General features: G+C 33.8%; 1 protein-coding gene across 5 annotated transcripts in view; it reads left to right on the top strand.

The window, feature by feature from the left end:
- The window catches only part of Ahi1 (Abelson helper integration site 1), a 129,425-nt gene that overhangs the window by 39,968 nt on the left and 62,024 nt on the right, over positions 1-27,433 (top strand). For all 5 annotated transcript variants that reach the window (XM_042688530.1, XM_042688848.1, XM_042688622.1 and 2 more), the window contains 5 exons: positions 3,424-3,542; positions 6,882-7,012; positions 8,266-8,406; positions 14,124-14,320; positions 21,688-21,714. In XM_042688530.1, the coding sequence (XP_042544464.1) occupies positions 3,424-3,542; positions 6,882-7,012; positions 8,266-8,406; positions 14,124-14,320; positions 21,688-21,714 (615 nt within the window). The remainder of the gene's footprint in view (positions 1-3,423; positions 3,543-6,881; positions 7,013-8,265; positions 8,407-14,123; positions 14,321-21,687; positions 21,715-27,433) is intronic.

Here is a 27,433-nt window from a genome sequence, read left to right as displayed (position 1 = left end):
CTCAGCCTGTGGTAACCTCTGTATATTTGATCTTTTTGCATGGCTTAGGTTTTATTTGTAAGTTGAATGATGCAATACTTTTCTTTATGTGTGGCTTAATTCACTTAGCATAGTGTCTTACAGTCTCATCACATCATAGCAAACAGCAATATCTTACTCTTTTTTTCTTTTTCTTTTTCTTTTTTTTTTTCTGTTCCGAGGCTTGAACTCAGGGCCTGAGCACTGTCCTGAGCCTCTTTGTGCTCAAGATTAGCATTCTACACCTTGAGCCACTGCACTGATTCCAGCATTTTTTTTCTGAGTAGTTTATTGGAGATAAGAGTCTATGGACTTTCTTGCTCTGGCTGGCTTCAAACTACAATCCTCAGATCTTAGCCTCCTAAGTAGCTAGGATTATAGGCATGAGCACTCGGCTTATCTTACCCTTTTTTGAGGCTCAAAAATATTCCAAAGTGTGAGGGGGTGCATTCATGCTTACAGACAGACATCGACAGACAAGTTGTGTCTATATCCCAGTTATGAGTAATACTACAATGTACATGTTAGCATACATATATGTACAAGGTGCTGATTTTGTTTGCTTGACTACATGCGCCAAAGGAGGATTCTAGATCATTTGATGTCTCTAGCTTTAATGTTTTTAGAAACTTCCATAGTGTTTTCCCTATCAGCAGTGTACAAGACTGCTCTTTTTTGTACATCCTAGACAACATTTAGGGGTTTCTCTGATAATCACACTAACAAGTGTAAAATATTATTTCATAATTGTTTTAATTTGCATTTCCCTGGTTCTTAATGATCTTGAGCATCTGTTCATATATCTTTTGACATTTTTACATCTTTTGAGATGTCTGTTCAGGTCTTTTGCCCATTTTAAAAATTTCAGTTATTTGTTTTTTCATTAGTGAGTTGTGTGAATTCTTTCAAAGCCCCTATCAAATAAATGATTTGGAAGTAGTGCTTCCCAATTTGTAGATTAAAATTGATTTTGTTAGTTGGTTATTGTACAGGTGCCTTTTAGTTAAATGTAGTCTCATTTGCTTTTGCTTTTATGACCTGAGCTTTTGTTGTGATATCCTTAAAAAAAGCATTGTTAAAGCCAATATTTATTAACTTTTCTCTTCTGTTGTCTTATAGGAGTTTTATAGTTTCTGGCCTTATGTTTAGATGCTTTACCCATTGTGAAATGGTTTTAGAGTATAGTGTACCTTAAGGGTAGTCATTTTTATGCAAGTCTTGTACAGGCAATTCTTCAGTGTCAATGTCTTTTCTAACCTCATTTGTTCAGTATCTTTATAGCTCCCTCAAATAACTACTAGAAAACAAAAGAAAAGAAGAAAATCAAATTTCAAATTATAGTCTAAGTTAGATGATTCCAGAATTAAATGTCCATAACATAATATTTTTTCTCTTTTTTTTATTGTGAAAATACTGTACAGAGAGGTTACAATTACATGGGCAAGATAATGAGTACATTTCTTATCAAGCATTGTAGCCTCCTCCTTTTTTTCCCCTTCCCATCCTATATTCCCCTCACCCCCACAACCCAACCCTCCTCCCCCCACCACTAAAGTTGTAAAGTTCATTTTCGACATAACGACGTGTATGTCCACCTGTATCCCTATTTAAACAATTTGTTTTTTCCCTTCCCCTCCACAAATTATAACAACATCAAATACAGTGAAAGCAGGGGTTATACCGTGGGGGAGGGACATACAAAGCAACAAAGAAATAATCTTATAAATGTGTTAGAAACAATCGCATGAAAGAAAAAAATATTTGAATACATATCTTAGGGTTCATTTCCCTAACATCAACTTAACTGACCTTTTCTGCGTGACTCAGACATATACTAGTTATTGCAAATAAGGGAAACCATGGGACCTATGTTTCTTTGGGCCTGGCTTACTTCACTTAATATAATTTTTTCCAAGCCTTTCCATTTCCTAACAAATGGGGCAATGTCATTCTTTCTGATGGAGGCATAGAATTCCATTGTGTATATATACCACATTTTCTTGATCCATTCATCTACTGAGGGGCATCTGGGTTGGTTCCATATCTTAGCTATGGTAAGTAAGACTGCAATAAACATAGTCGTGCTGGTAGCTTTAGTGTGGTCTTTTTGTGAACATTTGGGTAAGTGCCCAAAAGTGGGATTGCTGGGTTATAGGGGAGCTCTATGTGGAGTCTTTTGAGGAACCTCCATACTACTTTCCAAAGTGGTTGAACAAGTTTACACTCCTACCAACAATTCAGTAAGGTTCCCTTCTGTCCACATCCCCTCCAGCATCTGTTGTTATTAGAGTTCTTGATTATAGCCATTCTAACTGGGGTGAGGTGGTATCTCAATCTGAAAACATTACAGGATGGAATAGGAGAAACCTTAGGTATCCTTGGCACAGGCCGAAATTTTCTTAATAGAGACCCAGAAACACAACAAATCAAAGAAAGGTTGGACAAATGGGATTGCATGAAATTGCAGAGCTTCTGCATGGCAAAGGACATAGCTAGCAAGATCAATAGAAAGGCGGCGGATTGGGAGAAGATCTTCACTAGCCACACAACAGACAAGGGTCTCGTATCTAAAATATACCTGGAACTCAAAAAATTAAATCAAATCTTCAAAGAAACAATTGCCCAATAAATAAATGGGCTAAAGACTTAAAGAGAAACTTCTCTGAAGAGGAAAGAAGGATGGCCAATAGACACAAGAAGAAATGCTCAGCCTCTCTAGCCATAAAAGAAATGCAAATCAAAACATAATATTTTTAAGACAAGTATATGAAGATCTGAGACTTATCTGAAACTTGAAAAGTTAAGTTTTAGATTTTGTAAAGTTGAGAGTTTTTTTTATTTGTTCTTAAAAAGAAAATGCAATGTTAATAGATGTGTATGAGGTGCTTTTTGTTTAGAATGCTAATATTTTGGGATGTGAATAATATACAAAATACTTCATTTAAATTCAGCATTACATAAAATAAAACTATAATTTGACATCTTTATATTCAACCCTCAGCTGAAGGTTCTGGAGATTTTTTTCCTAACAATTTTAAAATATTTCCAATAATGAAATTGAATATGCCATTTTAAATTAATACTCTAAAAGGGACTTAAGCTTAGGCAAAAAGAAGTAAATATTACCACTTAATATTGACTTTTTTTAAAGTTAATTTTATTTCATTTTATTATTTTTATTTTTGTCAGTCATGGGGCCTGAACTCTAGGCCAGGGCGCTGTCCCTCAGCTCTTCAGCTCAATGCAAGCACTCTCCCACTTGTGCCAGAGCACCATTTCTGGCTTTTTCTGCTAATGTAGTGCTGAGGGATCAAACCCAGGCAGGGCCTCATGTATGCAAGGCAAGCACTCTACTACTGAGTCATCTTCCCAGCCCTTGACTTTTTTTTTTTTTAACTTCTTTAGGAAATTAAAGAAACTGAATTTAAGGGGATTCCAATAAATTATTTGGAGGTTCATCCCAATGGAAAACGTTTGCTAATCCATACTAAAGACAGTACTTTGAGAATTATGGATCTCCGAATGTAAGTACATTTTAGTAATTTTTTTATTGTAAAGATAATGTATAGCGGGGTTACAGTTACATGTGTAAGGTAATGAGTACATTTCTTCTTGAACGTTGTTACCCCCCTCCTTTGTTTTTCCCCAGCGATCCCTTCCCTCCTCACCTCTGTAACACCTCCCTCCCCCCCCAAGTTGTAGAGTTCATTTTCAACATAGTATCTCATACATTTCATTGTTCCAATGGGTCCACCTGTATCCTTCTTTCAACATTTTGTTATTTCCCTTCCCCTCCCCAAATTAGAAAAATGTATATACAAGATGCAGAGTACTGGAATCAAATACAGCAGGGGTTATACCATAGGGGGAAAAACATACAAAAGAAACAAAAAAAATCACATAGTACATTATAAGTACATTAAAAACAGAATAGGTATTATAGGTAGATAATGAATAAATATATATTTATAAAATGCATGTGTTTCTGACCTGGAAATTTTGCTGTTTGGTTAACAGCTGACAGTATCTAAAAGGCATTTTAAACATTATTTTTGGTGTCTAATAAGTGAGATCAGAGACAATGCTAAGCCCAGAAGACAGCCCTCCCACTGACCACCTCCTGTCTCCAGATAACCAGCCCTGTGTGAACAAGTCTCAGAGTGAAACGTGATCAATGCCTTTTTATTTTCACAACTGAAAGCAGAAACTTTATATTCAACAGTGAAGGATTATCTTTTTCCTGTATGATATTGGAATGGTATCTTTTGACATAATGTAACTGAAGGGCTATGGCTTTTGGTTCATGCGTCCTTGTTTTCTGTTTATTTCTAAATAAAGGCAAAAGAAGGCAGCCATCTTTAATATAAAAGGCAGGGGAGATGTATGTCATACCAGTGTGGACTTTAGTGTGCTTTTGTTTTGGTTTTAGAATTCTTGTTAAACCATGAGAGAAGGCCACTGTTTTAGATTTCCTTATCATATTAAGAAAAGCAAATGAGGTAATTTATCTCTATTAGTTTGATTCTGCAAGTGTCTTTTTTTTAAATACATTTTTTATTGTGAAAATACCATACAGAGGGGTTACATTACATGAGCAAGGTAGAGTACATTTCTTATCAAGCATTGTTGCCTCCTCCTTTGTTTCCCCTTCCCATCCCTTCCCATTTCCCCTCCCCCCCCACCGCACCCCCGTGCCAAAGTTGTAAAGTTTGTTTTTCGACATAACATCTTGTACATCTCATTGTTGCAATGGGTCCACCTGTATCCCTATTTAAACAATTGGTTTTTTTCCCTTCCCTTCCACAAATACAGTGAAAACAGGGGTTATACCTTGGGGGAGGGACATACAAAGCAACAAAGAAATATCTTATAAATATGTTAAAAACAATAGCAAGAAAGAAAAACATTTGAGTCCTTATCTTGGGGTTCATTTCGTCTAACATCAACTTGCAAGTGTCTTTTGAATATTGATTGTTAAGTTCTTTAGTGCTTATCTAGAGATTGGTGCTATGGGACAATGATAACATACACACACACACACACACACACACACACACACACACACACACACACACACACACACACACACACACACACACACACACACACACACACACACACACACACACACACACACACACACACACACACACACACACACACACACACCAGCATTTAATTAGACTAAAAATTAGATTTTTCTAGGATTAAAATCTGTTTATTTTCATGTCATGCTTGGCAGTTAGCAGTTCTCAATATGTGTTTTATAATAATTCAAATATGTGATAAGCCCATTATATGTTTTAAAGTAACAGTAAAGTTGAGAACCATAGTTTAATCTTCTTTTAAAGAGTCTATTAATCTATTTGAAGTCTGATCTTGATCCATCAATAGAATTTGATAAGATAGAATTTATTATACATTGAAAACATGAAACAAATTTCAGAAGTGGGATAATGCAAATAAATAGTCATAAATATACACACAAAATCATTTTTAGAAATTGTGTTCATGATAGGGAAAAACTGAAAACATTTAAATTTAGTTCAATGAAAGAACGTTTCTTAGAACAAATTTAGACATAATATATAACTATCCAAATGAAAATGAATTATCTATCTTTTTATCTCAAAGTAACAGAAGTATATATAATAGCCTACCTGACACAGTTAGCACTGAAATTGTGTTAGCTATTACTTATAACTGAAAAGGGACAGAACGTTGTGTGCCACAATTTAGATGATTTAATATGCTCTGTTTTCATAACTTAAATCTCTCTTATCCAGATGCACAGTACCTGGTAAGTTCCCTGGGCACTGAGATCAGCTTTTCTTATTCTTCTATAACTTGTCTACCATAACCTATTCTCAACTATAGTTTGATGAATGCAAATTAAGTATTAAACATTTTTCACCAAGCTCCTCTGGCTCACGCCCTGTTACTTAGGGCACATCTGAGGATCATGGTTCAAAGTTAGATTGGGCAGGAAAGTTTTTGAGAGTTATCTCCAATTAACTATCAAAAAGCCAGACATGGAGTTGTGGCTCAAGTGATAGAGCTCTAATCTTGTGCAAAATGACCATATAAGATGATGCTAAGCAAAATGACCCCCAAGATAGGCACACAAGAGGTTTTATCTTTGTTCCTGTTGTTTTTAATGTTCTTATAATGTACTCTGTGATTTTTTTTGTTTCTTTTGTATGTTCTTCCTCCATGATATAACCCCTGTTTTCACTGTATTTGATTCCAGTGCTCTGAATCTTGTATATACATTTTTCTAATTTGGGGAGGGGAAGGAAAATAACAAAATGCTGAAAGATACAAGTTGACTCATTGTAACAATGAGATGTACAAGACACTGCATTGAAAATGAACAAACAACTGAAAAACAAAGGGAGTAACAATGCTTGATAGGAAATGTACTCATGGGCTGGGAAGGTGGCTCAGTGGTAGAGCGTTCGCCCTGCATGCATGGGGCCCTGGGTTCGATTCCTCAGCACCACATAAGCAAAAAGAAAAAAGCCAGAAGTGGCACTGTGGCTCAAGTGGTAGAGTGCTCGCCTTAAGCTGAGGAGCTGAGGGGCAGCGCCCAGGCCCAGATTTCATGCCCCACGACTGGACCCAAAAAAAAAAAAAAATGTCCTCATTACCTTAACCCCTCTCTACAATATCTTTACAATAAAAATATATATTATAAAAATAAAAAAAATGATTAGGGGCAGTGCACAGAGCCTGACTTTAATCTCCTGGATGGGTGCACACATGCACAAAAATTACAATAAAATAAAATAAATAACAGATTTTCTCACACGAGTTTCTTTCATGTTTAAAATAGGTTACATTTGTATCCTTTTTGTTTATAGATTGGCTGCAAGGAAATTTGTAGGTGCAGCAAATTATCGAGAGAAGATTCATAGTACCTTGACGCCATGTGGAAGTTTTCTCTTTTCTGGAAGTGAGGATGGTATAGTATATGTTTGGAACCCAGAAACAGGTAAATGCTTTTAGACCTTGTTTGAGGAAGTGAGGTTGAATTTTCAATAAGTATGAAAGCTACCATTTTCAAGAAAATTCTAATTTCAGGTTTTTAGAATTGAATAGTCTTTGACTTTATTAAATTTTATTTTTTGTTCTAAAATTGTGGATTTAGAATTACACATTAAGTCAAGGCTTATTCTTTTCTTGCTATTGAGATCCTACTGAATTTAGAGAAATATTTACTTTGGAATAGAATGCAAAATTAGAAACATCTTAAACTGAATTATAATAGATGGTTAAATATCTTCTGTGCATTAGAAAACAATCCTAGGAAAGTTTTTGATATTTGACACTTACTTAACAATAGTATAGTTTTTCTCCAGTAAAGTATTATATTGTTGTTCACTTGTATCTCATCTTTTTTTTTCAAAAGTAAAGCTAAAACTACTAGTGTATTTTTAATAAAAAATATAATAAGTTTTAAAAATTCATTCAATTAAAAGTATTTAATTTCTTCTTATATATTTTTTCTTTCCTTTATTTTAAATAGATCACATAAATTTTTTCCCTTGTATTATGTTTTTGTATGAATCAGGAGAATCAGGTTGCTTTTCCCCATTCATAAGTGGATCTAGACTCTTTGATTTTTTTTGTTTGTTTGTTTTCTGGTTAATTTCCCTAGGTTCTATCAACTTCTGTTTAAGTCATCTTTTACCTTAATCATAGGTATCTTTTAAGCAGATGGTACTTCAAGTAGCTTCTAGGGAAGCAACAAACTAGAAAAATTAATCCCTCTATTTTTTTCTGTTTTAAAGTTTTATAATTCCTACTCTAGTTTTACCTAAAATTATTTATTAGTTACAACATAGTCATCCTGTTGAATTGATTGACACTGATCAAGATACTGCTTTGTAAAGTAGCAACTCTTCATACAACTAACGATAATATAAAAAATAATTTAGTCATGCCTGTGTCCTGCTTCCTACCAATGTCTACTTTACTTTCTAATAAGCCCTTTATGTTAACTTTGTGCCTTGAAAACTTCATGGAAGGGTTTGGATTGAGAAATAGAGAAAGCCCAAAAGAATCCATCATATAGATAATTGTTTAGTAAAATGGTACTCATGCATTTCTAAGTCTTCAAGATTTTCATGTAAATATGTGAGCTTCAAAATTACTATAAATATTTTCACATACAGTGCAGATAAATCTTAAGTGAGAAATAAGTGTCATAATAAAAGCTATCGAGTCTCTCTTTTTTTAATTTAGGAGAACAAGTGGCAATGTATTCTGACCTGCCATTTAAGTCACCTATTCGAGATATTTCTTACCATCCATTTGAAAATATGGTTGCATTTTGTGCATTTGGGCAGAATGAGCCAATTCTTCTTTACATTTATGATTTCCATGGTAAGTTTCTTGCTTGATAAAGTCTACTTAGAATAATATTTGCTTATACAATGGACCAGAAATCATAAGCTCTATAAAATCTGTTATCTTTGAATTAATATACTTTCTTGAATATACTGTACAAGGCTGTAAAATAAATGGTTAACTTTTTTTTTTTTTTTGGCTGGTTGTGAGGTTTGAACTCTGGCCCTGGGCGCTGTCCCTCAGCTCTTCACTCAAGGCCAGCACTCTACCACTTGAGCTACAGTGCCACTTCTAGTTTTCTGGTGGTTTACTGGAGATAAGAGTTTCACAGACTTTCCTGCCAACACTGGCTTTGAACTGTGACCCTCAGATCTCAGCCTCCTGAGTAGCTAGGATTACAGGCGTGAGCCACCAGCGCCCAGCTCGGTTTGCATTATTTTGAGTTACAACATTTTATTTTTCTGTAAGCATCATTAATATGAATCTAAGTGTTTGTAAAGTACAAATAATGGTTATACTTTTATGTTGAAATCATAGAAAGATATCCATTACTTGATTTGTAAATCATTTTAAATAAATGACAGGAGCTATGGAGTGTGACTATAAAGTGAAATGAGTGAATGAAAAACTTTTCCCTACCCAGGAGCCGGTGGCTCACACCTGTAATCCTAGCTACTCAGGAGGCTGAGATCTGAGGATTGCAGTTCAAAGCCAGCCGGGCAGGAAAGACCTTGAGACTCCCATCTCCAATAAACCACTGGAAAGCCAGAAATGGTGCTGTGGCTCAATCGGTAGAGTGCTTGCCTTGAGCTGAAGAGCTGAGGAACAGTGTCCAGGCCAAGAGTTCAAGCCCCACAACTGACAAAAAAAAAAAAAAAAAACTTTTCCCTAAAACTATTAGGGAATAAAAAGGTGACTATACATAGGAAATATAATTATTTAATATTTTCAGTTTAATACAGATTAATTTTAATTTTTTTACTAAAGCATGTAGTTTTAGTAAGTTTTTAAGAATTTTAACATAAAAAGTAGGCAAAAACTAATGTTTTTTTCACCTCTAAAGTAAAATTATTCTATTATTATGAAAATAAGAAATTAAAACTTTGAAAAAGGTTTTCTAGTAATTATTTGAATTTATGTCAGTTGTCATATATTTCATTTGTATTCTGAAATTTTTTACAGTTTACTATTAGTGCAATTATTCTCAAAATTAGTTTTACTTTTTCTTCATATATTAGTTCATGTGTAAAAATGAAAGGTCTTTCTTAGCCTATTTGATTTGTTTAGGATATTATATACCCTCATTCCGTTTTGGGTAAGCAAAAGAGGTCTAAATACATATGTAGTTAAATAAATATACATTATATTAGTAACTTTAATGTAGAAAATTTCAATGAAGTACTTGTATAAATAGTTTCATTAAGCATCTACATAATAAATTGCTTAATGTTTATCAGCATTAACCAATCTAAGTTAGTAGACAATTGAGATAAGTTATAAACCTGAGGATTTTTCTTTTTATTGTATCGGTGATGTGCTATTTTTGGTGAGTTAACATAAAAATGATACACAAATTTTATATTTGTTTTAAATAACTTTCTAGGGAAAAAGTGATTTCTACAATTCTATGCAAATTTATAAAATGTAATGTAGCTCTAAAATTGTCATTCAACACAACATTTATATTTACTAGCAATTGTTAGAAAAATATCATCCTGGTTATAAGAAAAGATGAATTAAGTTCTCAAGTCATCCGTGTCCAAATCTGATGACTCGTTTTGACATGTATCCTGAAATAGTTCTTTTTTTGTACCATTCTAAATCTTAATATAAGTGTAGAGATTTATGTACACATTTTAATATTGGAACTGTTATATAGGAAATAAGCAACAATTATTTCCTCAAACTCTTAAGTTTTCATAGCAATCTTCATTAAGCTTCTAATTTGCCTTTTAGACTTCTGAAATTTTACTACAAATGCAACTTAAATTTCTGCTCTTTTTTTCTAACCATTTTATTTTCTGTTACTGTTAAAAAGATTTCTTCACTCAGAACAAGCAAAGAATTTTAGTGGTACTATAATTCACAGGGCTAAGCCTCCTGTTCTGTTATTTCAGTGGCCTTACATAATCTTTTTGCTTTTCTGAAGCTCCATTCTCTTATAAAAGTACTACTAGTACTGGTAGTACCTGCCCTACCTAAGAGTTATTTGTTAAAAGATTGTGGAACAAAGACTATAAAAGTACTTTGCAAACTCATAAGCACTATCATGTTCACTTACTACCAGTAAACACTTGACTTTATATGTGTGATATGACTTTAATGTGTGTTAACTATCTCTCTATGAGATGAAGTTGAAGTTTCTTTACTCTCATGGTCAGCCTTTCATTTATTGAAGTCCATACCCTTATAGATCAGTTGTATTACAAAATAAATGCATAAAGTTAAAAAGATTATGTCCACATTGTATTAATGTAGAGAAAGAATTTGCATGAATGTATAGAAATAAGGATGTTCAAATACTAACAGATGAAGTAAGACTTACTTAATGCAGTATATTTGGAACACAGGTTTTTTTTGTATAATAACATACTTATATAGAAATTTTAAATTCAAAGTGTATCAACACATTTCCCCAACTATTGGTTGCCTGTTTTTAAAAATTAGAAACAGGAGAGGGCGGGAAAGGTGGCTCTGTAATAGAGTGCTTGCCTTGCATACATGAGGCCCTGGGTTCAATTCCTCACTACCACATAGGCAGAAAAAGCCATAAGTGGAGCTATGGCTCAAGTGGTAGAGTGCTAGCCTTGGGCTGAAATGCTGAGGGACAGTGCCTGGGTCCAGAGTTCAGGCCCCATGACTGACAAAAAAAAAAAGAAACTTAGGAGAAATAACTTTAAGCATCCAAGATTTAGCACAATTCTTGTGAATGGTAAAGGTCCATAAGAAATAAATCACTTCACACACTGAAATTTTTCACTACTTGAATACAGGCCAGAATTGTCAATTCAAATCATATTTAAAATTTTCATTGAAAATTATAATATTTGATTGGCCTATCTTAGGTTTATCTTTTTTAAAATAGAAATATTTTGCCTGAAAATAAAGTTTACATTTGGTTTTAAAATAAATTTTAATAGTATAAAATATAAAAGGCCTAGACAGTTAAGTGAGTATTAACCAGAACTTGTGATAATTTCCAAGTAAGAAGAAGCAAGTTCATTTTTTTGTAAGCTAAGTAGGCTGTGAATAAGACTGTGGTAGCTTTATGTATCATTCATCTTTCAGTTCTAGCAAAATCTGTGAAGAGTGAGCAAGCATTTTTCTCTGGTAAGCATATGTTCAGGTTGTGGTCTTTTGAGCCTTTCCGTCTACTGAGTTTTTGCTTTTTTGGTAAGAAATACAATTTTTACTTTCAGAAGATAGTTTTATTTGCTTGATCTTGAAAAGGTTAATCATCTAGTAGTAAGAAATTTAGTCACAGAGTACCACAAGTAATGTGCTTGAAGGATTCTCATCATAACAAAGTGCTAATCAGAGAAACGGCTTCTACTGAATTAATTTTACAGTGACAGAATTTAGCAATTAATGTTTTGTTATTAATCAATTTTACCCTGTTTGAGTCTCTAGGGTGCTGTTGTACATGTAGATAAAATCACAGTACCCATTTAGCACTTTCAATGCCCTTAGTACTGTTTCAAGCACATTATATCTATTTATATTTTTTCTTTTTTTCTTTTCTTTTCTTTTTTTTTCTTTTTTCTTGTCAGTCGTTGGGCCTGAACTCTGGGGCTGGGCGCTGCCCCTCAGCTCTTCAGCTCAAGGCTGGCACTCTGCCACTTGAGCCATAGTACCACTTCTGGCTTTTTCTGCTTATGTGGTGCTGAGGAATTGAACCCAGGGCCTCACACATGCAAAGCAAGCACTCTACCACTGAGCCACCTTCCCAGCACCTCTATTTACATTTTCATAGCAATTTTATGCAATAACTGTTATATTATTCCTATTTTACAGGAGCCAGGGATTAAAGCAATACTGTATGGTCATTATGTCCATACTCCCATGTGATAACACTAAACTGCCTTACTAACAGATTTCCTGAAATATCAGTTTTTGAAAAACCAAACTTTTTTTCCATTTTCTCTGAGGAGTGTATAATTTCTTTGTATTTTTATATTTTGGAGGAAGTTAATATGAATGTTTACCATTTTTGTAACCAGTATTCACTTTGAGTACTGACATATAGCATTATGCATATAGTTTTTTAAATAGAATCAAATCTTAATTTGGGAAGTTCTTAGTATTATTGATTATGTGAGGTATTGTACCTCATTTTTCTCTAGGTGGCAATGTCTCCTCTGAACCAGTATTTACTGGAGTGCTTTTCAGTTGTCATGTCTCCAATAATACATGTCCTTATTGAGCACCTATTGTATACCAAGTTGAGCTAGGATATGGGACTCAGATTACTATGTTCTTTTCTAATTGTTTATGCTAACTAGTTGATTAAGCCTCTGAAAACACTTTAGTCAAACTATATGTGATTTCTTCCATTGACATAATTTTACTAATAGAATTCAAATTCATTAATGATCACTTGCACTCTTTGTTGTTGATTTATTTTTCATACTCTAGTATGCTTTACTAGTTCAGCTTTACTAGTTCAGCAAAACAAAAGAAAACCTTTAAGCTTCTATAAGTTTTTGTTATATAACCCTGCTCATTGCCTAAATCTTTATAATGCCCTGTTAAATATAATGCCTTGCATCCTACAAATGTGAAAATACGTTTGAATTAAAGTTACAAGTTTTATAGAAAAGCATTGTCTTAAATTTTATAAAAATATAAAAATGAAAGTCTCAGGAAAAATGAAGTAATTTGCCTAAGGTCACCACTTGTTGATAGGCTACCATGTGATACTAGGAGTTTAACTCAAGGCCTCACAGATGCTATGCTAGTGCTCTAACACTTGAGACATGCTTCTAGTCCTAAATATGCTATTTGTCTTCAAGTATTTAAGCAGGTTGTTTGTGTGTGTGTGTGTGGCAATACTAGTGGTTAAACTCAGAGTCTGTGGTTGCTTAACAATCACTCAGTAATTTGAGCCAGGCATTAAGCTCTCTATTCCAATATTTAGAATACCTTAATATTAAAAATTTAGCTGGATGCCACTGCTATAATCCTAGCTACTCAGAAGGCTGAGATCTGAGGATTATGGTTAGAAGACAGACCAGGCAGGAAAGTTTCTGAGACTCTTATCTCCAGTTAACCACCAAAAAGCCAAAGGTGGAATTATGGCTCAAGTGATAGCCTGGAGCAAAACCAGCTCAGGGACAGCACCAGGCCCCAAGTTAAAGCCCTAGGACTGACACACCCATACACAATAACAATAATAGTAATGAATAGGTCCATCATCCACAAAAGTTATTTCGTGCCCTTTCAAAATCTCTTTCCTATTTTCCTCATGCCATACAATTACTATGAGTGAATTTTCATGTTCCAGAATTATATTTACATTTTTAAGCCTTCAAGGCTCAATTACTTGAACTTGTGAAATTATTATATTTCCTTCCTGTTGGTTTTATAGTATCTAATAATTTCACATTTGCTACTTATATTGTCTTCTCATTAACAACTATTTAGAATGCATTGTGTGGTTTCTGATCATTTATTAAATATTCCCATTCCATGACTTTATTCAATGATGCTTTTGCTGTGATGATTTGAACTAATTTTGAATTCATTTTTTTCAGTAGCTCAGCAGGAGGCTGAAATGTTCAAACGCTATAATGGAACAGTTCCATTACCTGGAATACACCAAAGTGAAGATGCATTGTGCACCTGTCCTAAACTGCCCCATCAAGGCTCTTTTCAGATTGATGAATTTGTAAACACTGAAAATTCTTCAACCAAGATGCAGCTAGTGAAACAAAGACTTGAAACTGTCACAGTATGTTTAATAATCTTATACAGTTGAAATTTTAAACCTTTTCTATTGGTTTATGTTGCTATGTACATAAATATTAAGTAAATTTCTTAAAATTAGGTTTTTTTATGCTTTTATAGTTACTTTCAAGTGCTTGTTCTGAATTCATTAATTGCAATAGACTGGCTAAATTTAGGGTAATTCATCCTGCTGGTGTGACTTGCTATCTCTGTAAAGACCAGCCCAGGACCTAGTGGTGAAGGAGGGCTCTAAATCAGAAGACCACACCTAGGACTTGCCACATGGGTATGGCCCTACCCATCTACTAGGAAAGGAAGAGAAACTATAGCTATGTCAGTCCTATCCTAGGACCCCTTTGGGGTAGGATGGGAGCTACAGGTTTAGACTACCAACTTAGGAATTCTCAGAGCTAACTCACCAAACTACTTATTTAAAGGACAAATAATATTCTAACAGGTAATTTATTCCCAGGCTTTCAACATCTTATATAATCATGCTTGAGATCTCCTGTCTCTTTCAGTGTTTCTTTTATTATTTATTTATTTATTTATTGTGAAAATACCATACAGAGGGGTTACAATTACATGAGCAAGGTAATGAGTACATTTCTTATCAAGCATTGTTGCCTCCTCCTTTGTTTCCCCTTACTATCCCTTCCCATCCCTCCCCCCCCCCCCCCCCGCACCCTCGCACCAAAGTTGTAAAGTTCATTTTTCGACATAACGTCTTGTACATCTCATTGTTGCAATGGGTCCACCTGTATCCCTATTTAAACAATTGGTTTTTCCCCTTCCCCTCCACAAATTATACCAACATCAAATACAGTGAAAACAGGGGTTATACCATGGACTTCAATCTGTGTATCAGACTGCTGGGCTCCACTTTAGAGTCAGCTATTCAGTAGCCTCATGATTTTGCATTTTTGAAAAGTAATTCCCAGGTGATGCTGATGCATTCTGGTTAAAGAACCACATATTAATAACTGGTCTGGTTCACAGTCTCTAGCACTCAGAAAGAGCTTACTAAATAGTTGTTTCATGTCCTTGTCTAAACTGTAAGTTCCTAGAAGGCAGTTCTTATTGACCTATCTTCTGATGTGCACACATAGTTTTTTAAATAACTATTTAATAGGTGGTAATCTAAAGGAAAACTGAATCCTTAAATTTTCCTTGCATAAAAGCTCTTATTTTATCTGTGCAATGCTTTCCTATCTTCATTCATATGTCCCTTTAATTTTAATTGTTTGTCTTTTAAAGATTCCTTATTGTTGATATTTTTTCCCATTCCTGACCTTCTGCCTTGAGTTCTTATCTCTAATGCTATTTGTATTACCATATGTCCAGGTTCTAGTCACCTATTAACAGCCTGTGGCAAAAACAAAACAAAACACCATTGCCCTCTGCACATGTTCAATACCTTTTTGAAAGTGTTGACCGAATATAACTTAACTATGAAGTTTTCAGTCTAACAAATAGAACAAAAAAACTTATTTATCTCATATAGTTATTGATATCTATGTACAGAAGAACACAAAAATATTCAAGTTTGATAGATGGCAACCAGTATTCAAGCTATATTGTAAGACAGTCTTTTAATAATACATTCATGTTTGTTAAGCTCACATTATCTCCTTTAACATAACAGCTTTGTAAAGTATGCAAGACGGTGATTATTATCCTTCTTTATAAACAAGAAAACTGTGTCTGCTCAAAAGATAGATGGAAAGTTTATTTTAGATTTTACAACTACTAACAATATAATCTTTCTTACTCTTTTTAAAACACTTCTAACTTTATAGAGAATAATTGTTTCCAATGTGTAATTGTTCAGCCTCTGCTGGTGCTATATACAATGGTAGGATTTATATAAAAACTAAAGAAAAATCAAGAAGTCATTAGAAGCAGAAGGTAGTATTTCCCAAATGAGTAGAGAGTTTGATTTTAAAAGAATAGCCAACAATATTTAGTATCTCAGGACTAAATTACCCTCACAAACCAATAAAAAAGAAAATAAAAACAAAGCCAGGAAAAAGAAAATTTGATAAACAAAAACTGTACTATAATTCAAAGTACACATAACAGGAATACCCAAATACACCAGAAATAGGTAAAAAGTTTGACTGCTGCATATAACCCATTGAACAATCAGTCCAAGTTTATTGGTGTTCAAAGATAATAATAAATTTTATTTGAAGCCATAGGGCTATTAAAAAGCTAAGGCACATTAATAAAGAAAACATTAAAGGCAAAGCATTATTTTAAAATGTTTTGCTATAAGAAACAATATTTTAGATTGTGTTGTTGATGAAGCACAAGAAATTGGGTTTCTTTTAAAGAAGAAATGAAAATTAAGTCTGAGTTTTTTAGTTTAAAAAGATATCTGACTAAGATAAAATGATTCAATTAAATTGACATTGAAAATAGTAAAGTTAACTCTTAAAATGTAAGATTAATAATATAGGCTGAGGATTAATTTTGGAAAAACACTTTAAAAATTCTGAAGAAGATTTGAGTGTGGTAGTACATATCTGTAATCCCAGCTACTGGGGAGGCATGTTAGAGGATCATGATTCAAGGCTGGCCTTTACAAGAAGTATGAGAACCTATCTGAAAAACAAACAAGCAAAAAAAAAAAGGGGGGGGGGCTATGGGCATGGTTCAACATGGCTCAGGTAGTCAGATACTTATGAAGCAGGAGTCCCTAAGTTGAAACTGAGCACAAAAACACCCCATGTGCCACAAAAAAAAAAGAAAAAAAAAACAGGAAAAATGATAGATGAATACTATAGTTAAGAATGTAGCTTTTAGGCTAGACTATTGTATGTACAAGTATAGATGCACAGCTTCTAACATTTACTTGTTTTATGACTGAGAAAATTAAGTAAGCCTAATTTTCCTCATCTGTAAAAGGGGGATTCTGATATTCTCACTTTACTGGATTAAGATACAGTGAGATGCGCCAGGCGCCTATGGCTCATGCCTGTAATCCTAGCTACTCAGGTGGCTGAGATCTGAGGATCACGGTTCAAAGCCAACCCAGGCAGGAAAGTCTGTGAAACTCTTATTTCCAATAAACCACCAGAAAACCAGAAGTGGCACTGTGGCTTAAGAGGTAGAGCGCTAGCCTTGAGCTGAGTGCAAGGACAGCATCCAGGCCCAGAGTTCAAGCCCCATGACTGGCAAAAAAACAAAAGATACAGTGAGATGCTAGATGTAAATTTCACAGGGTGTATAATCCATTGTACCACCAAATATGTTACAGTTGATAATAGAGAAATGAGTATGAGATAGACTGTGCACATAGTTTATCATTGTTGCTTGGAAAGAGAGAAAAATGTGAGAAGAAATTCCATAGATACCTTGATAGAAGAACTGGCTATATTTATCTTTCTGCTTCTCCACAAGAGCCAGGTAGGAGAAGAGAATGATAATGAAACCAGTTCTTGTCTTACCAGGTATTGAAACATGTTACAAAGATGAGATCATGATAAAAAAAAAAGTGTGGTGCAAATTCATAAAGATACACAGATCAATGGAGAAAGTAGGAATGGTTCATTGTGTGGTATTAGGAACTGAAAACTTTATTCACTTTCTATCTACATCCTAGGTCTCACATCCCAGTCAAATCATCTTTGGCCAAGGAGCTAAATACAAAAGTAAAAATTGTTTTAAAACTACCAGCTAGCCATGAGGCTCAGTAATAAGGTGCTTGCCTAGAATTCCAAAGATTTTGGCTACCCCTTCAGCACTAAAAACCACACACCAAAAAAAAAAAAGAAAAAAAAAAAGAAAAGAAAAAGAAAAATATTTGTCTTATGTAATATATTTAATTTATTTGTCCTGTCTTAATCTTAAAAGCAGTAGAAAATCTTCCCCTCCTGTACTATCAGTATAGAACTTTAAATTTCTCTGTTTAAAATAATAAATGTATTTATATGTGTGTATATGTCATATGTACAATATGTAATATATTATACATTATACAAATAATATATGATTTTCTATATTATATAAATATTTCATTTATCATAAGTATATTATTAAATACTATACATTATATATTATATAATATATGAATTTATTTTATATGTATACCATATATACTATTTGTATACATAAATACACACACATACATACACATACAGCACACGCACATACCAAACATCAACCTGTTTACATAAAATCTAGTAAAGTAAGAGCCTCCTTAATTGTCATAAAATTTAATAAAGACAATGCAATTTCAAAAGCATGAATAAAAGAAATAAACTTGTAACCTCTAAAAAGTATATATATGCATTTCTTTTCCTACAACTTTTATTTTAAAGATTGTAGGAAAAGAGATACATTATCCATTAAACTTCAAAATAAATAATGGAAGGAAAAAGAGGATGCTTTGTTGAAGGTGATGTGGTATGTTCTTAGTATAAATTGCTAGATTTCTTTCTCAAAGACAAGTGATAAGATGTATTAAGAAAGTTAAGCATTTTAGAAAAAAAATTTTAAACCAAATATTCAGTAAACGACTTTGAGATGTTTTAGTTCTGACTATAGCTTCTTCTTGCCTTTTCTTCTTTTTTAGAAATTAGTCTTTAAGGTAGACCAAAGTGCAAATTATACTCAGCTCTGGATTTAGATTGTTGGAATGTTGGAACTAGTTTTTGTTTCTCAGTTAAATTGTGGAATATAGTTTAAATTAAAAATTATTTCAGGGGCCGGGCGCTGGTGGCTCACGCCTGTAATCCTAGCTACTCAGGAGGCTGAGATCTGAGGATCGCGGTTCAAAGCCAGCCTGGGCAGGAGAGACCGTGAGACTCCTATCTCCAATAAACCACCAGGAAACCGGAAGTGGCGCTGTAGCTCAAGTGGTAGAGCGCTCGCCTTGAGCTGAAGAACTGAGGGACAGCGCCCAGGCCCAGAGTTCAAGCCCCACGACTGACAAAAAAAAAAAAAAATTATTTCAGTGTGGTAGTTCCTTTATTTAATATTTTAATATAAAATGAAAGCAATCAGAGATAGTCCAGATTTTAAAAGTAAATCTGAATAGATACATTCAGTTTTTAAAGTGTAAAGAAACTACTTCAGTAGAAAACATAAATGATTTATCATATAAAATCTTAGATAGTAAAATCTCTATAGACATAAGAGCAACTTGGTGATAGATATTTTTTAAGTTCCCTATAATTTAATTCTATCAATCTTTCAATATTAAACTCAACACCCTGAAATCACCTTGGTCTTGTGGCTTTCTGATATTAATATCATTTTATACTCCTACTATTTTCAGATAAATGAAAGAAATGTGAGAATAGAATAAAGTAGATATAAAGGTAATAAGAATAAACAATATATATGTATATATTTTTTTATTTTTATTTTTGTCGGTCATGGAGGTTGAACTCTGGAGCCTGGGCACTGTCCCTCTGCTCTTCAGCTCAAGACTAAACAAAAATATTTTTAAGAAATGAAAACAAATGAAGGAAAATAAGTTGATAATTGATTATTGAAAGTACTTTTTCTCTTTAATTTATTTAGCTTTTACCACATCTTTCCTTTTTTTTTTTTTGGTCATGGAGCCTGGGCCTCTACCACTTGAGCCACAGTGCCATTTCTGGTTTTCTGATAGTTACTTGGAGATAAGAGTCTTACAGACTTTTCTGCCTGGGCTGGCTTTAAACTGCGATCCTCAGATCTCAGCCTCCTGTGTAGCTAGGATTATAGGCGTGAGCTACCAGTCCCAGCCTTTACATCTTTCCTTTTTAAAAATTAGAATATACCTGCTCTGGGATTGAGATAAAGGTTGCCTTTGTAAAAAACAAAAAGAAGGTGTTGTGTATTTGCTATGCATTTTTAAAAATACATCATTTTTGTTCCTGTGTAGAGAGAATTTGCTGAATTTTTTATCAGATATTATCTGGGATTGCCTCTTCATTATTTTTGTATTTTGCAAACATTTAGGTCAATGAAATTCCCACCTTTGTCACACTGTCTTTTCTGTCGTTTCTTATAGTTATATTTCAGTAGACTCCAAATTCCTTTCCATGTATAGGTTATTTTCCAGTTTATAGAAGACTGTATTACTAGAGGTAATTAGTTTTGTTACTAAAGTAGGAATTTTTCCTAATGTCATTTAGGTTCAGCATGTGACTCTGTGTGTGTGTGTGTGTGTGTGTATGTGTGTGTGTGTGTGTGTGTGTGTGTGTGTGTGTGTGTGTGTGTGTGTGAAGTGCATGATAATTTCAGCTTAGCAGATATTTAATAGTAAAGGACATAAAAGTAATGAAATAGCCATTTACTTATAACATAAATCATTTAATTGTTTCATAGTTAGAAGAGTTAATATCAATACCAAGGTAATAACTAAAAAACATTTCTACAACCCAGGTAAGACCTCACATTCAATGCATTCTATATTTTCTGATCCAGAAATTTGTTCTTATTAGTTCAACCACAGTCAATTAGAATCTAGGGTACCTACTAAGAGTAAACAATTTTACAATGAGTTTACAAACCAAAATCTGTGATAGGAAATCCTATAATGAAAGCTAGATATCTCTAGCTACTTGAAGACAAAAACTTCTCATTAGAAGTCACAGTGGTGCTAGTTTAAAGTCACAGATATAGGAGCTGGAAGAGTATGCAAGTATTTTATATCAATTCGGAGAAAAAGATTGATCTTCTCCAGCTTACAGGAGATTTTACTGTAGATTTATTAGTGATAACATCTATTTCATCCTTAGTAATACTTACTATAGGTTTCTGGCACTAAGTGCTTTTTATGCTTTGCTATATTTAATCCTCAAATCATACTGTAACATAGTACTAGTACTGGTTTTATACTTTCAAATTATCCATTGATTTAACACTAGTTCCTCTTCTAAGTATGATTCTTCACCTTGTCCTGTGAATTATAGGCCATTGTTTTTTAGCCTTTTAAGGATAGTTATATTCCTTACAATTAGTGCTGTTTATAGGAAATTGTTTGATATTAATTGCTAATGTGGAAATGGTAGCTATCAATTATAGAGATACATGAATTCTGAGTATATATTTTAAATCTGTCAGTGCTCTAGTAGTGTTATTATATATGCTAGTTGTATTGAGGAAGCAAGTCTTTTTTGGCAAGTCTTTCTTGGGCCTTAGGAGTACCTTTGCTATATTAGCAAGTTAGATTTATCGTGAATATTTCATGAAGTCTTTTTAAATTATACTCTTTCCAGCTCATTGGAAATAATGCAGTTACAACTGCAGAATAATAAAGAAATGATCAGGTTCTGGTTTTAGTTATTAGAAGATTGACATCTGAATGTGTTGAAAAGAGTCAAATTTTAATAAAATCATGAATACTTCTTTATTGTACTGTATTTCTTTTAGGAGGTGATACGGTCCTGTGCTGCAAAAGTAAGTAGTTTTTATTACCAGGATGGTAACTTAAACTACAGTTTGCATTGTGATATCCCAAAGAGTTGGAATGCACCATTATAGAGTTTTCACTTTTTACAAAAATTACCCTGATCTCTACATTCTTTATTGGTATTCAGATTTGTCAAGAAATTATAATACTGGAACCTGAAATTTCAGTATGGGTAAATACTTAACAATTAGCATCACAATTTTGAAGATTTCTTATTCAGATATACTTTTAGTAAGGGATCAGTAAGATCAATGTATTCTTTGAGGTACATTTTATATAATACTTAATGTGTAAGAGACATCAACCATTACAGTTTTGGTGGGTGTCTGAAGATAAATTTATAAACATTGAAATACACATAAACTGGACATCTGTGATATGCTGTGTTGAAAATTTTCTTTATTTGCTGCTTACGTTTCTTTTTCCCATTTGACTATATGCTGATACAGAGTAAACTATTGTTGCTATTATAGTTTTAAAAGGGAGAAAAGTGAAGGTTATTGAAGCCTCAGATTTTATATAAAGATAGTAGTGTATAAAAGGTTCTTGGTTATTAGACAATTTTAACTGAAATGTATCTAGATACAAACAGCAGCTAACCTCCTACTACCACCAAGCCTATTGTTATGGAAAACCTTTAACTCAGTTGCTGAGAACATCAGTTTTCATTCTTTTTCATCTGCCCTCTTTCAAAATTCAGTTGAATAGACAATAATTTATCAAATATAATTTATGTTATAAAATAAAATATGAGACATCCAAATGGAAAGAATTAGAATTGTATATGTGCTCAAAGACTGCTTTATATAGTGTCAATACAGGGAGAAAAACAATTGTTTTGTTTAGCAAATACCTATTATGCAGCCCACACATGTAATACAGAAGGCTCTCCATTTTTTTCCCCCTTTCTGGGGCATCTTAAAAAAAGGAAGCGTGTCAGAAAGTACTGGTCTTGCCCCATTGCTGAGTTGTTCAGTATCAGTCAGATCCCATCACATTTTTGCCTAATTATCAGTCAACAGGATATCAAATATAGACCAGGGGAAGGAAGATGGAGGGGGGCGGGGAAGAGAACAAGCTACACTCTGACTTGGACTTCAGATGTTCAGGAAACTTGTTCCTGATAGCAGTGATTGGTATAATGATTACAGCTCCAAGATCACTAAGTCTTCTTCATGTGCATAATATTTAGCTAGTAGCAAAAATAACTTATTTTCTGAATAGCAATTCAAAGCTATTTCTTCCATTTTCATTTCTTCTGCAACCCCAAATAAATATACTGCATACCTCTGTTTGTAATGCTGCATATCCCTCCTTTATAATGTCCAAAGAGTAAAGAATCCTAGTGTTTGCTCTACTAATCTGGTTTCTGGGAGTGATAAGTCTGACCTTCCTCTTTGTATACCTCATATTTAACAAGTAAAAGTTCGTTGAAAAAATGAATAATGCAGATTTGAAATTAGTTATGATCTAGAAGATTAACCTTACTAATGTGTTGCTGTTCTATGTTAGATTATTACTGAGCTATAACTCAAATACCATATATTTACACTTTTAGGGTGCACAGTTAGTTTGTTGTTGTTGCTTACCATATTCACAATTGTGCAATCATACCCGCTTTGATTGTAGAACACTATCATGATTCCAAAATGTAACCCTTTATCTGTTAGCACTCTTAGTTCACACACACACACACACACACACACACACACACACACACACACACACACGACAAAACGTACCAAGAATAATGTACTTTCAATGGATTTGCCCATGTTGGGCATACATTGAGTCATATATGATCATTTGAAACTGGCTTTTTTTTTACTCAAAATAATTGTTTCCAAGATTGTTCCATAACTATTATTTATCACCACCAAAGATTCATTGTATATGTTACATCTTTCATTAATTTGTGAATATTTAGGTGGTTTACTTTTTAGCTACTCAGAATAATTTTTATAAACAAATGTGTATAAGTTTTGGTATGGAAGCATGTTTCTATTCATCTGAATTTTGGGGTCATATTATAACTATATTTAACATTTTGAGGAACTTCCAAACTCTAGTACCATGTCAGAGTCCTTCAAGCAAGGTTTGAGGCTTTTAGTTTGTTCTCATCCTCATAAACTTTGTGGTCATCTTTTTTATAAAGGCCATTCTAGTAAATAATAAATGGTTCTCTAATTGTTACTTTAACTTGCATTTCTATCTTGCCTAGTAATATTGAGCATTTTGATGTGCTATCCACTCTTTTAAAAATTATTTTTTTTACCTTTTTATTATTCACTTTTAATACTTTTTTATTGATACTGGGTACAACTATCCAGTTGATGTTTTGCACTATTCTGTGGATTCTTTTCACTTTGTTGATAACTTCCCCTTAAAAATAAAAGCTTTAAGTTTTTATGAAATGTAGAGAATTTTTTTTGTTTTTTTTTTTGTTTGTTTGTTTTTGTTTTTTTCTACTTTATCTTTGGTACTTTTTGTGTTTTATATATAAGAGAACATTTCCTGACCCTGGGTTTCAAAGTTTTCTTCCAGAATTTTCTTCAAAGCTTTTTCAGTTTTAATTTATACACTTAGGTTTATGACTTTGTTGTTGTTGTTGTTGTTGTTGTTGTCAGTCATGGGGCCTGTACTCTGGGCCTGAGTGCTATTCCTGAGCTCTTCAGCTCAAGACTAATGCTCTACCACTTGAGCCACAGCGCCACTTCCATCTTTTTTCTGCTTATGTGGTGCTGAGGAATCGAACCCAAGTCTTCATGCATGCAAGGCAAGCACTCTACCATGAGCCACCTTCCCAGCCCCGGTTTATGACTTTTTAAATGATTGTTTATTATATGATGTGCAAGTCCAGTTTCACTGTCTTGTATGAGGCTGTCTGGTTGTCCAGCAGCATTTGGTTAAGAACTGTTCTTTCCTTGTTAAATGAAATACTTCTCAAGAGTTTAATTTTTAATAGCAGGGCTTATTTATGCATTTTTATATTCTGTACCCTGGATAATAAACTTTCTTTCACCAGATACTGGTAAGATATTTCTTTCCTAAATCCCAGACAGATTTTTACCTTAAAGACTCAGTTATTTTTATTATTTTTAAATTAAGAATCTTTTAAACAGTCGAGTACAGTGCCTCAAACCTGTCATCTTAGCTTGAGGCAGATATCAAGGGAACACAATTTGGAGCCAGCTTGGGTTAAAAAGAAATTTACAAGACTTCATTTCAACTAATGACTGGGAAAACTAGCATGTTGTCTCTATCCTAAGTTCCGTTCCCAGTAGTAAAAAATAATTTTTTTGAAACAAATTATTATTGAGTGCCTACCAGTATGTTTTAGATTTGGGATGTAGCATTGGACGCAAACATTTTATTATAGGAATACAAAGGGACTAAATGAGGTAATTCCAAACAATGAATGCTGGAAAGTAAATAAAATAGGTCCATAGAACAAAGAATAATGGGAAATGACTCTAAGAGGGAGATTGTGGAAAGACTCTTAGAAACACTTAAAAGGAGCTGGTCATTTCTTGCAAAAGTCCTAATCTAAGAATGACACACTTAGGGAACAGAAAGAACTCACCAAATAGTGAAAGAGCAAGGAATAGGTTTTATGACAGAGCTGCAGAGGTGATCAAAATAGATCATGCAGGTCTTTTTTAAAGGAACTTGCGATTGTGGAGTTTTTAAACTAGAAATACAAGCCATGGCAAATAGAATAACAGTCTTCCAAGCAGAGAGATGTTATTGTAGTCCAAGAAAGAGATGATAGGCTTAGACTGGGGTGTTAAGAATGAGGATGCAGGCAGTGGACAGATTTGGGATATATTTTGGAAATATTTTCATTAGGACTTGGTGATACATCCAAAGTGAAGGAAGAAAAGAAATGAGAAATAACTTCTGTCTTGGGTTTCAATACATGTGCAGATGCCATTGGTACTTTGTAATGAGAAAAGAAATGTTGACGTGGAGGGGCAATTGTTAAAGTAGAATTTGGTATTTGAAGATAGCTCTGAAGTAGATAATTAGATGTATGCGGCCTTACACTCTTACTGAAATCCACTTTTTAAAAAATATATTGGGAAGACAGTTGAGGCAGTGGTCTAAGAGAAAGCAAGTCAAGGAAGCCCAGAGAAGTGCATTTCAGGAAAGAGTAGTGAAAAGGTTTCACATGCTACTGAGGGAATTAGAACAGACTTGACTGTGTTTTTCCCAAATTGATAGCTTGGTTACTTTGATATAAGCTATTTAAATGAATGTTGGAGACAAAAGCACAATGAAACTAGGCTAAAATGGGAACAAGTCAATCTGAAGCTGCAAGGGTAGACCACTCTTCAAAAAAACATGCCACGACTTGGAAGCAGAGGAATAGGGCAGGAGCTGGAGGAAATAGTAATTACATGCATAATAGAGACTATTTCTTTGCTCATGTGATTAAGTCAGTAGTGATTTAGCAATTGATAATGTGCCGTAAACATGGTAATTGCTGGAAGGAAATCCTTAAAAACATGAGAGGGATGTAATCTTGAGTTCTCATGTAGAGATTGGCTTTAAGGAAAGGAATTCTCATCTTTAATAGTAAAGGAGCTGGGTAAATATACCAATACAGATTTGGTAATAGTACAATAGAATGTTCTCATCTGATTGCTTTGCCAGTTGGTAATTGTAAATAGCACTTAAGTTATAATAGCCCCAGAATCTACATATGAACTTATAATTTAAAAGTTTTTTTTGTTCTTTCCTTTGTTTAGAGTCAGATTGAAGCATATCAAAACTGCCCTGATATTTATTTATAATTGGCATAGCTTATAAATGGGTTTATTCTGCCTTCAGTTACAATTAATTTTGTCTAAATGTTTCCATATTATAAGTTCCTAGGAAAAAAGCTCTCTCTGCCTCTTCCATTTTTTCTCTCTCAATTCTTTTCTTTTTTTTTTTTTTTTGTTGGTCGTGGGGCTAGAACTCTGGGACTGGGTGCTGTCCTTGAGCTCTTCAGCTCAAGGCGAGCGCTCTACCGCTTGAGCCACAGCGTCACTTCCTCTCTCTCAATTCTTATAAATCCTAATAAATCCATGTAATGCTTATAAATCTGTCTTTCCACATTCTTCTGTAAACTTCTTGAAGCCAAGGGATTTGACCTTTTTTTTTTAATATATCACTTAGCGTAGATTAATATAAATGCTCTCAAGTTAAATTGTTAGTTGTTTTAAAGTAGTAAGATATATTATAATCTTTTTAGAACATTTTATTTTCTGAAAACACTTTTTAGGATTAAAAATAGAGCCAGGCCACCAGCCTCATGTCTGTAATCCTAGCTAGCCAAGAAGCTGAAATCTGAGGATCTCAATTCAAAGTCAACCCAGACAGGAAAGTCTGTGAGATTTTTATTTCTAACTAACTACCAGAAGAGCCAGGAGTGGCGCTGTGGCTCAAGTGGTAGAGTGTTAGCCTTGAGCAAAAGGTCAGGGACAGCACCCAGGCCTAAGTTCAAGCCTTGGGACTGGCAAAAAAAAAAAAGAGGGAAGGCTAAAAATAGAGAATCCAGAGAAGATCATTTTTCAAGTCTACATTAGATGTATGTATGAGAGACGGGCCAACAGATAATTTCATCATGAAGAGACAAAATTGATTTGTGTGAAATATGGCTTTCAGTTATTTGGAAAGGGTTTTTTGTGGTTTTTTTCTTTTTTATTGTTAAGGTATGTA

The sequence above is a fragment of the Dipodomys spectabilis genome, unplaced genomic scaffold (genome assembly GCF_019054845.1).
Source record: "Dipodomys spectabilis isolate Male_0828 unplaced genomic scaffold, ASM1905484v1 ptg000001l, whole genome shotgun sequence".
In the NCBI taxonomy this organism is placed as follows: domain Eukaryota; kingdom Metazoa; phylum Chordata; class Mammalia; order Rodentia; family Heteromyidae; genus Dipodomys; species Dipodomys spectabilis.
Note: the sequence above shows the minus strand (reverse complement) of the source record. Positions and strands in the feature narration are given on the sequence as shown.